The 12072-nt window shown below is 43.2% G+C and overlaps 1 protein-coding gene across 1 annotated transcript in view; it reads left to right on the forward strand.

Moving 5' to 3' along the window:
• The window catches only part of UBE2O (ubiquitin conjugating enzyme E2 O), a 66252-nt gene that overhangs the window by 27960 nt on the left and 26220 nt on the right, over positions 1–12072 (forward strand). The window contains 1 exon segment of the mRNA XM_056344168.1: positions 7291–7350. Coding sequence (XP_056200143.1) covers positions 7291–7350 — 60 coding nt within the window.

Consider the following 12072-nt stretch of genomic DNA (forward strand, 5'->3'; position numbering starts at 1 on the left):
ACGATTTTTTAATAGCCTAGTGCAATTCCTAAGAAACTAAAATATTTTCTTTTGTTTGAGTGCTTTGAGATGACAGGTGGTATCATGATATTACGAAAATGCAAAATGATGCTAAAAAGCAATATGGCTAAAAACTTAAATGCATCTAAAGGCATTAGTTATGTGACATAGTGGTGACTGACTGTTCTGTAGTAGGTGTTGGGAGCCACACACCACTGACATCCGCTACTTGATCAGACAGAAGCCTAGACCTTGTCCCAGAAGTGCATGGCTCTTCTGTAAGTAGCGCAGGAGGCTCTGCAGCCTCCTGTCTCAAACAGATTTTGAACTTGCTGTCTGGAAGAGCCACAGACTACATGTGCTTGCCATGTGGGAGTGGCCAGGAGCTGTCACAGGCAGAACTTCTGTGCCAGTCGGTACAGATTTATTCTTGTAGCTTTGCAGCAACATCCCTCAAGGGTTTTTAAAACCTGCTGTATTGTTCAGCTCTTCTGGGTAGTAGAATTTTGGTTCTCGGGACTTTTTAAGTTTCTAGTAATCTTTCTTCTGCCCCATTCTCCCATCTTCCATCCCCATAAAACCCAGCGTGGCTGGAAACCTATGGTTGTTAGGAGTGAAGCAATGTGTACCACTTCAAATGTTGCGGTGTGAACCAAATACAAGCTTCCATGGGATTCTCTGTTCTTGCTGCTTCATAGTCTCATACTTTTTAGACAGCACATGTGCAATGCAATATGAACAATGTAACAGAAGTCTTTCAAGGGAAGTGAACTTTGTATGTAGAACATATTTTCCTGGGAGTAGTATGTGATGCCACTGGTAATGTGTTGATACTGAAATGATATTAAATATATCTTGGCTTCAGATCTTCTGAGTCTTTGAATTTCTGAACCTTTGTCATCTAACTGTGTATCCATGCTATGTTTGGACAGCTGACTTGCTATTTTAGACACCTCATTTGGATTTAAATAAAAACAGCTTGTGTTGAGATGATCGTTATGCTACTGTTTTAGCTGAAGTGAATTTGGGTGTGCAATCAGACCTTAAAGTTAAAAAACAACAAAACAAAAAAATTTGGAGGATGCTGACTGGAGTTGGCTGCTGCCAGCAGTGCTCCCTTCTGTCTCACAGTCACCCCCGGCACCAGGGCAGCTGCTGAGCTGCTCCACGTTATAGTGATCCATAGCATCAGTTGGCACGGTTCTATTTTCTCTTTGGAGCTGCTTCATGTAGTAAGGAAATTTCACCTTGACCTCTAGTAAAAGCCCTGCAGTGGTCCCAGTCATAAACTATTGCTATCTGGTGTAGGCTTCTGGTTGACAGCTTCAGTGTTGCAGAAAAGGACCTAATTGCTTTCAGGTTTAAAACCACAGAAATATGGTACACCATGTCCTGCTTCATGTGGACTTCAGGTGCTGAGAGGCCTGGTCATTCAAAAGACCTAGGAGGAGTCTTGTCAGCTGAATGAAGCAAGGCTGTATCTTTTCACAGCATCGGGTGCTTGGATTTAGCTTTAACTGATGATGGGAGCATCCTCTGTGTACTGGGGTTTGGAGAGCTCTGCCTTGTTACCTGTTGCTGCAGTAGACTGCTTTCCCTATGGTTTGCTCTTAACCTGTAGTTTTTCTTTTCCTCTGAACACTGATGCTACAAGTTTCCATGACTACTTCTAAGCTAATATGTAGATGTTCTCTCTTCAAAACAAAAAAACTAATGTTGGGATTGTAAGACACTGGCAGTCAGAGTTGGTCATCTGGAAGGACGTCCCAGGGATGGGATTAATTTTTCACTCCAGAACAGATTCAGCCTGTTGACTTGCCAGGAGCACTCCCCAGTGCAGTTAAAAAAAAAAAAAAAAAAAAAAAAAAAAAAAAAAAAAAAAAAACAAACAAAAAAACCCCAAAAAACCTCCCACAAAAAAACCCCATACCACAAACAAACAACAAAAAAAACCACCAAAAAACCAAAAAAAAAACCCCCACAAAACCAACCAAAATTTGATACATGTAAGACTGAAATCCTAACTGTTAAATTTAAAGAGGATCAGATATGTAGTTCATCAGCTCCATCATGATATATGTCTGTTGGCACAGAAAAGGAAAGTGTGACATGTTTTCTGTGTATAATACCTTGGCTTGGCTGAAAAGGAGACCACAGAATGGTAATACAACCAAAAGGCATTTATTATTTTTCTCCTCACATTTTTTTCTTAGGCCCACTGAGAGAGCTCACCATCCCTAATATGAGACAGGCTTTATAAAATTGCAAGTTTTTGTTTTTGGTTTTTTTACTTTTTTGCTTACAAACGTAGAAGGGGAGCCTGGGAACAGCAGTTTAAATGCTGTTAAATGTATTACATCAGTTACAGAAAATATGTGAGGAGAATGCTGGGCCATGTGAGATGGAGAAATAGCCCAGAATGGATAGTGGTGGCAGATCTGTGCAGGTCAAAGCCTGGCTTTCCTGCTTTCATGGTGGTGACTGCTGCTGGCCAAGCCCTTGCTTAACTCAAGTGGCAGAAGCAGTTTCCATGATAGTTCACTTCTGCCTCTTCTTTGGATAAACATCTCAACCATCATATAGCAGTTCAGGTAAATGTGTAGAGTTTCATCTCCAGCACTGTGCTTTCCTCCATTTTTTAAATGTCCTGTATTCCCATTTTTATAAGCAGTTACCAAGGGAGGGTGGATGTGTGCTCTTTTTTTTTTTTTATCCATCCTTATGTGCTTATTCCCAGAGCTCTTGTTTCAGAGGATAAAATCTGGAGTGCATCTAGAATAGAAACTGATGTTCTCACCACAGTGATTTTGTTGGAAGTAGAGGCTGTGGGATCACACTAGCACCCCCGAGCAAATTTTATTCTTTATTGGTCAGACATTATGGTTACATGAGACAGCACTGACTAAGCGTGAACTTTAACAGTTTAAGTTGGTACTGGCAAGCTTTATACTGGATCAGGTGTCATCTTTCATAGCCAGGATGCACTCTGTGTTGCTGGGTAGCTGAGCAGAAATGCAGTTGTAAAACGGTGGCTGAGCCAGATGAGAGGTGTGCTCCCAAGTCTGTGTGTTGCTGGGTGTTGAAGAGTAAAGAACTGTGATCTGACATTCAGCCTTGGGCAGTGGTGAGTCATAGTGACAAGGTCTCCTGTCCTTCCTGGTGTCCAAGTGTGGGCTGAACCTGCAAGGTCCACTGAGTAGTCAGCTCCTCTGAAAGCTGGTAAGGGAGCCCGTGCAAAAGGTGTGTGCTGGCGTATTTGAGACTGAACAACCAAGGACTGCATGTAGGTGTATTCAGCCTTTAGAACTATGATTCCTTTCTGTGTTTAAGCTTGTCCCCCAGCTTCTTTTCTTGGGTTGTTTGGAGCAGGGGACAGTTTGTTTGTAATTATCTCCTCTGACAACATTACCCACTTGGAAGTGTGGCAGCAGCAAAACAAAATGCTGCTATTTACAGGTAGAATTACCTTCTTTTATTTCTCCTAAAGTAAAATAGCAAGACTCCTGCTCATGCAGAAAGGACACTGTGTGGGAATAGGAAAGGAAGAGATGTGCTGGCAGTAAGCCGGTATGTGTTCTGTTTTCTCCTTGGTGGTGGGGGACGACACCGGTAGCTGGAGCCTGTGTAGAGGTGTGTTTGTCCATTGTTGGGTACCAATGTTGTTACAAGCAAACCTGAGCAGGTAATTAGTGAATTTAACCTCTGCTTTTAAATATGCAGATAGTGACCAAGGATTTATGCCAATACTGAGTATGTCCAGTACTGCTTTTCTTTGGATACACACCGGCTGGGGCTAGTTGTCCCTATATCAATCTCAGCAACTGTTGTATTACTTGTCCCTAAACTTCAGAAGTGATTGCTTCTTACTTACCTGCTGCAACACTTGGCACTGGTGGCCAGCCCACATCATCAAAATAAATTGCTTTGGTTTTGATCTCATCAGAAGATAGTTGTTGGGGAAGAAAATTGGCCCCATGTCTCCCATTTGCTTTATGGAGTTGAGAGGTTAAACCCAGAGAGTTAGTGTGAGTTTAGCACACCCCTGCCCAAGGATGCTTACATTTAACTGCTGAATTGTTTGCTAAAGTGAGGATCCAGTTTACAGTCACAGAGGTATCTCCCAACCTCTGCAACTAATTAATAAAGAATCACAAAGGCTTTGCTTCAAATGACAAGGTTGTTTGTGATAAGGAATTAGATAAATTATTTGAAGCAATAAGCTACCAAGGCTTGATGAGTTAATGCTTGGCAGCCAGGCAGAAATGTCTGTTCTTGTCTCCTAATCTACCCAGTTTCAGGTGAGAGCTGAGAAGGAGAACATGCTCCTCTGCAAAAATCAACATTTATGTACCCCTCCTGCTGTGTGTGGTTAGGAGAGCATCATCAGACCTGGTGAAGTATCATATGTTCTCCAGATTGCAGCTGGTGCCTTTTGACTAGATGTGCTGTGGAGCTCGGGCATTGATGCTGTGCTGAGCACCAAGAGAACATCTGAACAGCAGAGGGAATAAATGGGTGCCAAAGCTGTTCTGCCACTTCTTTTTGCAGTCGGTGCATTTACTGACTTACCTGACTCCTGGTGGGAGGGTGTTGGTTGCCCCTTTTTGCCTGGGTAAAATGTGTGTTCAGTGATGAGTGTCTTTGGTTTGCTTTAACATATATAAATGTGAATTTATTTTTTAAAAAGGCAGCACAAAGCACGCTCTGCATTTGAGGTGTTTGGAGGGTGCTGAGCCCAGCTTGGCATGCAGGAGTGCAGGACTAGCTGGGAGCATCTCTGGGAAACTGCTGTTTGTCATGCTTATGGCTATTGTCAAGGCACATGGCTAGAACACAAAGCTAGTCATGTTAATACTGACTTTCACAGAGGTAAATACAGCAACTGAGCTGTAAGTACCTATCCTGAAAGTGCTGCTCCAATATTGAATTCCCTTGCCTGATTGAGGGGGCTGACCTTGGCCTGATGATCATGTCACTCTGGGTATAACAGACAACAGGAGGAATGATGACTGTCATGTGTTTATCAACAGCCATTCTGGCTTCCTCTGGTTGGGTTTCTTGTGGATTTTGAGTCTTGTGTGTGATGACAGACCTGCTAAGTATTTATTGTTGATGCTGGCATTCTGCCTACTACTTGGCTTGCTTATCCTAGCAACTGAGGCAGGTGGGTCTGGCACGTGGAGCTGAAAATAATTGTGCTGCCTTTTAAAAAAATCAGAAGATCTGAAAATGGTTAGATGTAATCCCCTGCAGAGAAAGTTTTATGCCTTGCTTTGGGAAGAATCTGTGTGTTTATATCCTTCAGGAAGGATCACAAAATGAGAAAGGTACTAATTTACAACTTTTATGATTTATGGAGTTTACTAACACAAATATTGCTGCTTCCAGGTAGCATCAGATCATCTTGTCAGTCTGGATTCTTCAGATACTGTTTAATACAGAATGGAGTGGTATGGCTCAATGATATGTTGAAACATAATGCATAAATTTAAACACCACGTGTCAGAGGTTAAATTGCCCTAATGCATGTTGAAATGAAAGTATTGAGCTCTGCAGCAAGAGAACTACAGTTAAAATACCCAAACCGCTGCTCACGCTTGGGTACTTACTGGAATGTGAATGTTGCTGCCTGCTTCTGGATATTAAGAGGCTATCTATACAGTACTTACTTTAACAAATAATTTTAGAAAGCTGTATAAAAATTGATGTCTGTCTATATGCCCTGGTGGGATATGGGAGGCAATGAAAACACTTCCACAATCTGGAAATGGGCTGTGGGAAGCTTCAGGTTTCCCACTCTGGTGGAGTTCTGACTCCAGAAGTTGGGTCTAAAAGCCTAGCTGGCTGGCTCTCTTCCTCTCTTACTGAAACATGTAATCAAGAAGGCAATAAATACTCAGGTGCTTGGGTTTTATTCCGGATCCTGCCCTTGGATTGTAGATTTATGTCTTAATTTAGTAAAGCAGGCTGTAAGCCAGGGTGTGGGTTATGATGAAATGCTGACAAAGCACGGTGGATTTTGGGCTGGGGATCAACAAGGAAAAGCAACAAATGCAGCAATAGTGGAGGGGTGGATTCTGAAAGCGAGATGTGCAAGGGGCTCTGTCCCTGATACTGTATTCACATGGTGCTTCCCAAAATGCATGGTAACTAGTGTATTTGCGGGGCTCAGAATGATGTACCAATGCAAGTATGTTCTTGACCACTGAAATGCACGGGACTTCTCCCTGTTCAGCAAAAGGAAATCTTAGCTGAGTTATAGTGAGGCTCAGCAACCCTGAAATTGGAGTTCAGTCTTGTGGTCTCCCTACTTAGTATGCTTAGGACATTAATCCCCATGTAGCATTTTAGTATTAATGTATTCAATGGCAACTGCATTTTGTAGTTTTGAGCTTGTTGATAACACTTAATGAAATAGTCTTTAAGTAGTCTTGAGATCACTGAAACAGCTTGATGAAAGACCACTTTTGGAAGGACATCACTTGGTTAACTGACCAGTAATCACTAGAGATTCATCAAGTGATACCTCCCCTACCAGTAATGATTCCTGGTGCCCACAGCTCTGCATGATCTAACATAGGATATGTAATCGTGGTCCAGCCACATCTCTTGTTGCCAGCACCAGCTCTTTGCCAGCAAGTACTTTAGCAGGAGCTGGAATATGAGCAGTGCTTTGACTTTATCCATGCTCTTATCAGTTTATCTGCATGGACCTGGGGGCTACTAAGTGCAGTGACAGTCATTTCTTTTCCTTTTTTTTTACCCCACCAAGGCAAGTGCTTTCTGCACTAAATTTGGCACCAATTCCCTTGCTAGCTAAGACTTCTCACTGTACAGTACCTTAAAATGTTCCGGACCAAACAGGATTTCCACAGATATTTGTGGGTATCTTGGGTGAAACGCGTGCAGGATGAGACACAACTATGGTGTGACGTGCTTCTTCCTCTGTCTTCTGTGTTCTCTAGTGCATAGACTGGATGTGGGTAGGAAATGATGCATGATGCAGAGATGAGGAGAGGGAATCTCGAAGTGATGAATGAGTCAGAATGTTTGCACCCTTTTTGATGCACAGTGGTGATGGATCGCCTGGTTGCTGTGTTTCAGATCTCTCAACTGGATTTTGTGAATGTACCGAGGGGTTTAATTCTGTGTATAGAAGTGCCTCAGCATCCTCTGCTGTGAAAACCTCCTTAGTCCAGAGGGCTGGGATACTGTGTATTTGTGTTTGTCGTGTTATTTCTGACTAAATATCATGTGGAGTCACTAAATTCAGTCTCTCTCTCCCGTTAGCTGAAGCTTGAAGATCGCTCTGTGGTCCCTCGAGATGTGGTCAGACATATGAGCTCCAGCGTAAGTGCTTTTTTCTCTGTCTGTTTTTGATCATGATACTGCTGCATGGATTTCTAAGATTTGCCAAACTGCCTGAATGAAGTTGAACAGTAATGTTTGGAGCATAGTCTATTTTTAGTGTGTTTGATAGACCTAGCTTCATGCTTTGAAAATGAAATGCTGATAAGGCTGCTTCTCTACCGTTGATTATTTGCAGAGGTCCTCTGAGCAAGCAAACCTGATAATGTCAGGTAATGAGACAACAAGCTTGTCTATCCTGCCATCCTTTAAGTTTTAAATCAAACTGTTCTGAGTTGTGGGGGGTGTGGATATGCTCTGCCAGGCCTAATGGGGAGGCTGGAGTGGAGGCAGATCACATTGCCGCTGCTTGCCTTTCAGTGTGCTATGGTAGAGAATTTGGAGGAAATATTTTCAGGGACACCTCAATCTACAGTGAGCACTATCTTGTCCAGTTTCTTTCAGAAATACAGCAAATCCAGACACTGCTGAAGTGCCTGACACAGCTAGGTTGACAAGAAAGCTGGTTCTTAATCAGAGCCCATAACAGTTACCTTTATTCTTTCTGGATACTACATTAAGCCCTAGTCATTCTATTCTAGTTGTACAGCATTTGTGCTTATCAGAGATGTGTGGATTTCTCTTGTGTAGGAAATACTGGGAACGTTACTTAGTTTCAATTATCAGACGAGCTGTGATCTCTTAAGAGCTTAGCTAGGTTGGCAGTTTTTTGCTGCTGCTCACACCTAACCTATAACCCCAAGCCATATGGCCTGCCATGTGCATGCCTGCATCTTCTCTTGACTTGCTTCCAGCAATGTGGCTACCAAGGTTGTGATGAAGCAGGCAGCTGGCCACTAACTGCTGCATTTGCACCACATGGTGTGCAGCCTGGTGTGGGGATGGGGAAGGCCTTTCTCTGACCTGGGTGTTTTGTTTTTTTAAATAAAGCCTTTTTTGTCAATTAAAAATAAACCCACTCCTTTTTCACAGAATGTTGCAAAGAGAAGGGAGGGAAAACTTGAAGGGCAATTTGAAAAATGCTAAACCAAGTTATTTCCTTAAGAAATCTAATTGTTGTTTGAAATGGAAATTTGGAGTCAACATTTCTTACTAAAACTGCAACATTATGAAAGCGTTTCAATCCAAAATAATGAACAGCTAGCAAACTGAAATATCAGCTGTTCATGCTGTTGTACCTGGTGCAGCTGGACTCTTTAGTATGTCCTCGCTCAAAGGGATGCTTTGAGTCATGCCTCTTGACTGGTTCTCTGATGCTGCTTAAAGTAATTTTAAGCTTTCAGGACAGCAAGTTGTTCTCTTGGCAAACATGGATGTGCTGCTTTTGTTTGCAATTTCCATACTTAACTGAGCAGTAACTGGCTTCTCTGGCTTGCCGCATGTGTATCGACAGCTATATTACCCAGCAGTTGTTTTGCATGCTCATTTATTGTCTGTTTTGCATGTTTAAACCCTGGTGTTTGCTAGACCATTTGTACTAGTGCCTGATAACTTTTTTTAATTGATGGAATGGTGAGGGTGTAACTCAATTTCTTCTCTCTATTCAAAAGTGTGGGAATTCTGAGGGTGACTTATATTTCACCTTACCCTCAAGTATGCTTTAAGTGTCAGTGGTAAATGAAACAAATTCCTATACCAAAGAAAACCTTCACTTGTTAATCATATATATTTAAAAAATTACAAGTGCATTTAAAATAGAAAATCTGCAAGCTTCAGCCTGCCAAATTCAGGATGTGGGATGGCTGCCCTGCACCAGTTGGCCTGGCAAATGCACAATGTGGAACTTATTCTGTATTCACCACACTCTCTGAGGGCTTGTTTTTAACCTTGAGCGAGAAGGACCCAAAATCCTCTGTTCCTCAAGAGAAGAGAGCTGACTCAAATTCATGTGCTTCTTATTGAGCCCTGAGTGTGGGGAAAGACTGCTTCAGGGGTTAATGCATAAAATGAGATAATTTTCCCTGAACACAGTTGGGCCTGTAAATCTAATCCAGCTGGATGAGAACTGGTGAAAGTGTCAGTGTTCCTTTTTCCAGGTGATATGCTAATTTGGGGGAAAGATTAGAAGCAGGTCTGTAATATGGCAGGTTAGGGTTTTGTTGCTACAAAAGGTGCTGGGCTATGCTGTCCCTTTATTTAAAAGGAATAAGAGGGTGGTATAAAGATCTCCTTATTTGAAAAGAGTGTGTTGAGGGAAAGAGTAGAAGGATGGGAGACAGGAGATAGTGGATTGAAGCCTGTGCTTGCTGAGCCACTGTGCTCTCAGGTGGGAGTTTGCTGGTCTGCCTTAAAGCCTTATCTCTGATGGGGAAGGAAAAGACTCACTTCTTCGTCCATTCACTGCTTAAATACTCAGTATCTTCAGCATGGTGAATGCTGTCAGGGTACCAGAAGAAGCAGGAAGACTGTCTAGGGAGTGCATTCAATTCTGGTGTGAGTGAGGCTTGAACCTGTCAATTCTTCTAACAAAGGTCAGTCGCATCCCTTTTCCAGTTCTGCTGTTGGGGTTGATGGAAATAGTTGTTGGGTTTTTTGTAACAGAACTGTGAAATGTCAGCTCATTTAATTTGGCTCCCCCTTTAATGGGAGCATCTAATGAACAGTATGGGACAGTTGTATTTGAGCAGGCTGGTGGGGAGCCATGCTCCAGCTGTAGACTTGCCCTGGAAGACAAGAGAAAAGCTGGCAACTTCTCGCTCCGGGACCGCATTGCTGAGCACAACTATAATCTTGCAGAGTGATTCAGCAGAACCCCTCAGCCTGTAAATCTGCCTCCAGTGTTGTAGGCTAATGTTTCATGTGACAGTGAAATAAACTCATAATAAACAAAGTTCAGTGACAGGTGAGGGAGGAGAGCTGTGACTCAACAGCCCTGTAGCTTCTGGGGCTGCTTGCAACATTGATCATTCTTAACCACAGACAGCGCTCTGTGCTTGCTCAAGTGCTCTGCAACTGGAAGAAGCAAACTGAACTAAATGTGATCCTCTTGCCCATGACTAACGGGATCCAGCAGTGTTAGATGGGAGGCAGGCTTGTAGGGTGGTGCAGGCACCTTCTCCATGGGGAAACTGTCACTTAGAGAATGGGCAGAGGGTGTTGGTGTCAGTCACCCAAGGCCTGTTTTTTTTACTTTTCACCATCAATAAAAGAGGCGGTTTAGAGCCAGAGACAAGATGATCCACAGAAACTGCAGGTGTTGGATTGTATCGTATCTCAGAGCTACTGTCATGTTGGCTACTGATAAAGGAAAAATTAATTCTGAAATGCTCAATGCAGGGCAAAGAATTTGTTTCTTGAGGTTTTTTTTTGGTTCTGACTATTAAGCAGTCTAAAACACAGCGCCTGAACTGCAAAGCATAGGCAGAAGATGGATGGGGCATACTTAATTTAGCTTAATCTGGGCGAAAAGCAGGGTAGGTAGCTGTGCTCTAGCCTACAGAAGCTGTGGGTTTGTTGAGCAGGTGCCACTTCTGAGCAGGCCTTGCTCATCCTATGGCTCAAATCGTGCTGGCAGCAGCTGTTGTGAATTGGTGTAGTTCTGCCAAACCCTTTTCAGGTGAGAGTTACAGTACAGCTCTGCTGGGCTCTTTCCTGGCAGCCTGTGCATGCTGCAAGCTATGTTAGGCTTAGCTGCTGTCTGTTGCGATGGAGTTATTGCTGAGAAAGGCTCCCTTTGCTTCCCAGCCTTTCTAGAAAGAAATGGGAGTGATATGTGGAGCAGCTGGAGGGAATGAGCCCCTGCTGCTTTAAGGTCTGCCAGCCTGGCTCTCCCAGCCCTGCTGGATATGCTGGCACAGCTATTGGGCAAGGCCTGGGGCAGGACCCACTTGTCTCATTACCGCCACCTGGGGAGCCGAGGGGGCTGTGAAGCACAGGGTTTGTGTGATGTAAGGAAGATGACTTGCAGAAGGCAGGTGGAAAGCAAGCCTGCCAAATGGCCTGAGCAATCTGTCCAGGAATTATCCTGGACTGCAGGAGTCTGCTCTACCTACCAGTCCCCAAGGTGAGTCTGGATGAGTTGAGCACCAGCGAACTCCTGAACTCCCAAAAGGGCTGCGCAGGGCCCTGAGTGAAAGCCTTGAATAAATATTTACTGTGGTCAAAAGAACAGCATGTTTATAAGTGGACTGAGCAAACAAATCCACTTCTCATAGGGTATAAGCCCTTTGAGTGTTATGCTCAAGTCTATTGAAGCAGAGAGCTTGATGTTTGAGGTGAGGACAGCCTCAGAAGCTGCAGATACCAGGGCGTTTGTCATGCTGGCCCTCAGCTTTTATAATGGACTTGTGGTCTTTAATGAATAAGAGTATCAATTGTTGCAGCTGTCAGGAGGCCAGGGCAGCTGCCACATTTGACAGTGTTTGGGTTAGCAGCCCTTCCTTGCAGGGCTCCACCATATGTGTGAGCAACATGCATATTGTGTGCTCCCTGCCAACCTATCCCCAGAAGGCTCTTGACAGCATGTGTTATTGTCTTGGAGACAAAAAAGATTAAAACTTTGCTAAAAAGTGAGGGAGATAATGACAACCATCTCGTAACTGGACCAACTGTAAATTACCTGGCTTGAAACCTTGAAATCTGACTAAAGGTGCCAATTTTTATTTTTTTCTTTCAGTATGGCAGTAAGTGAAGACCTTTTATAATGTCCTGCAAAATCAAACTTTACATGAGAAGTCACAGAAAGCTTTAAAGAACTTGTCTGTT

Source organism: Falco biarmicus, chromosome 1 (genome assembly GCF_023638135.1).
Source record: "Falco biarmicus isolate bFalBia1 chromosome 1, bFalBia1.pri, whole genome shotgun sequence".
In the NCBI taxonomy this organism is placed as follows: domain Eukaryota; kingdom Metazoa; phylum Chordata; class Aves; order Falconiformes; family Falconidae; genus Falco; species Falco biarmicus.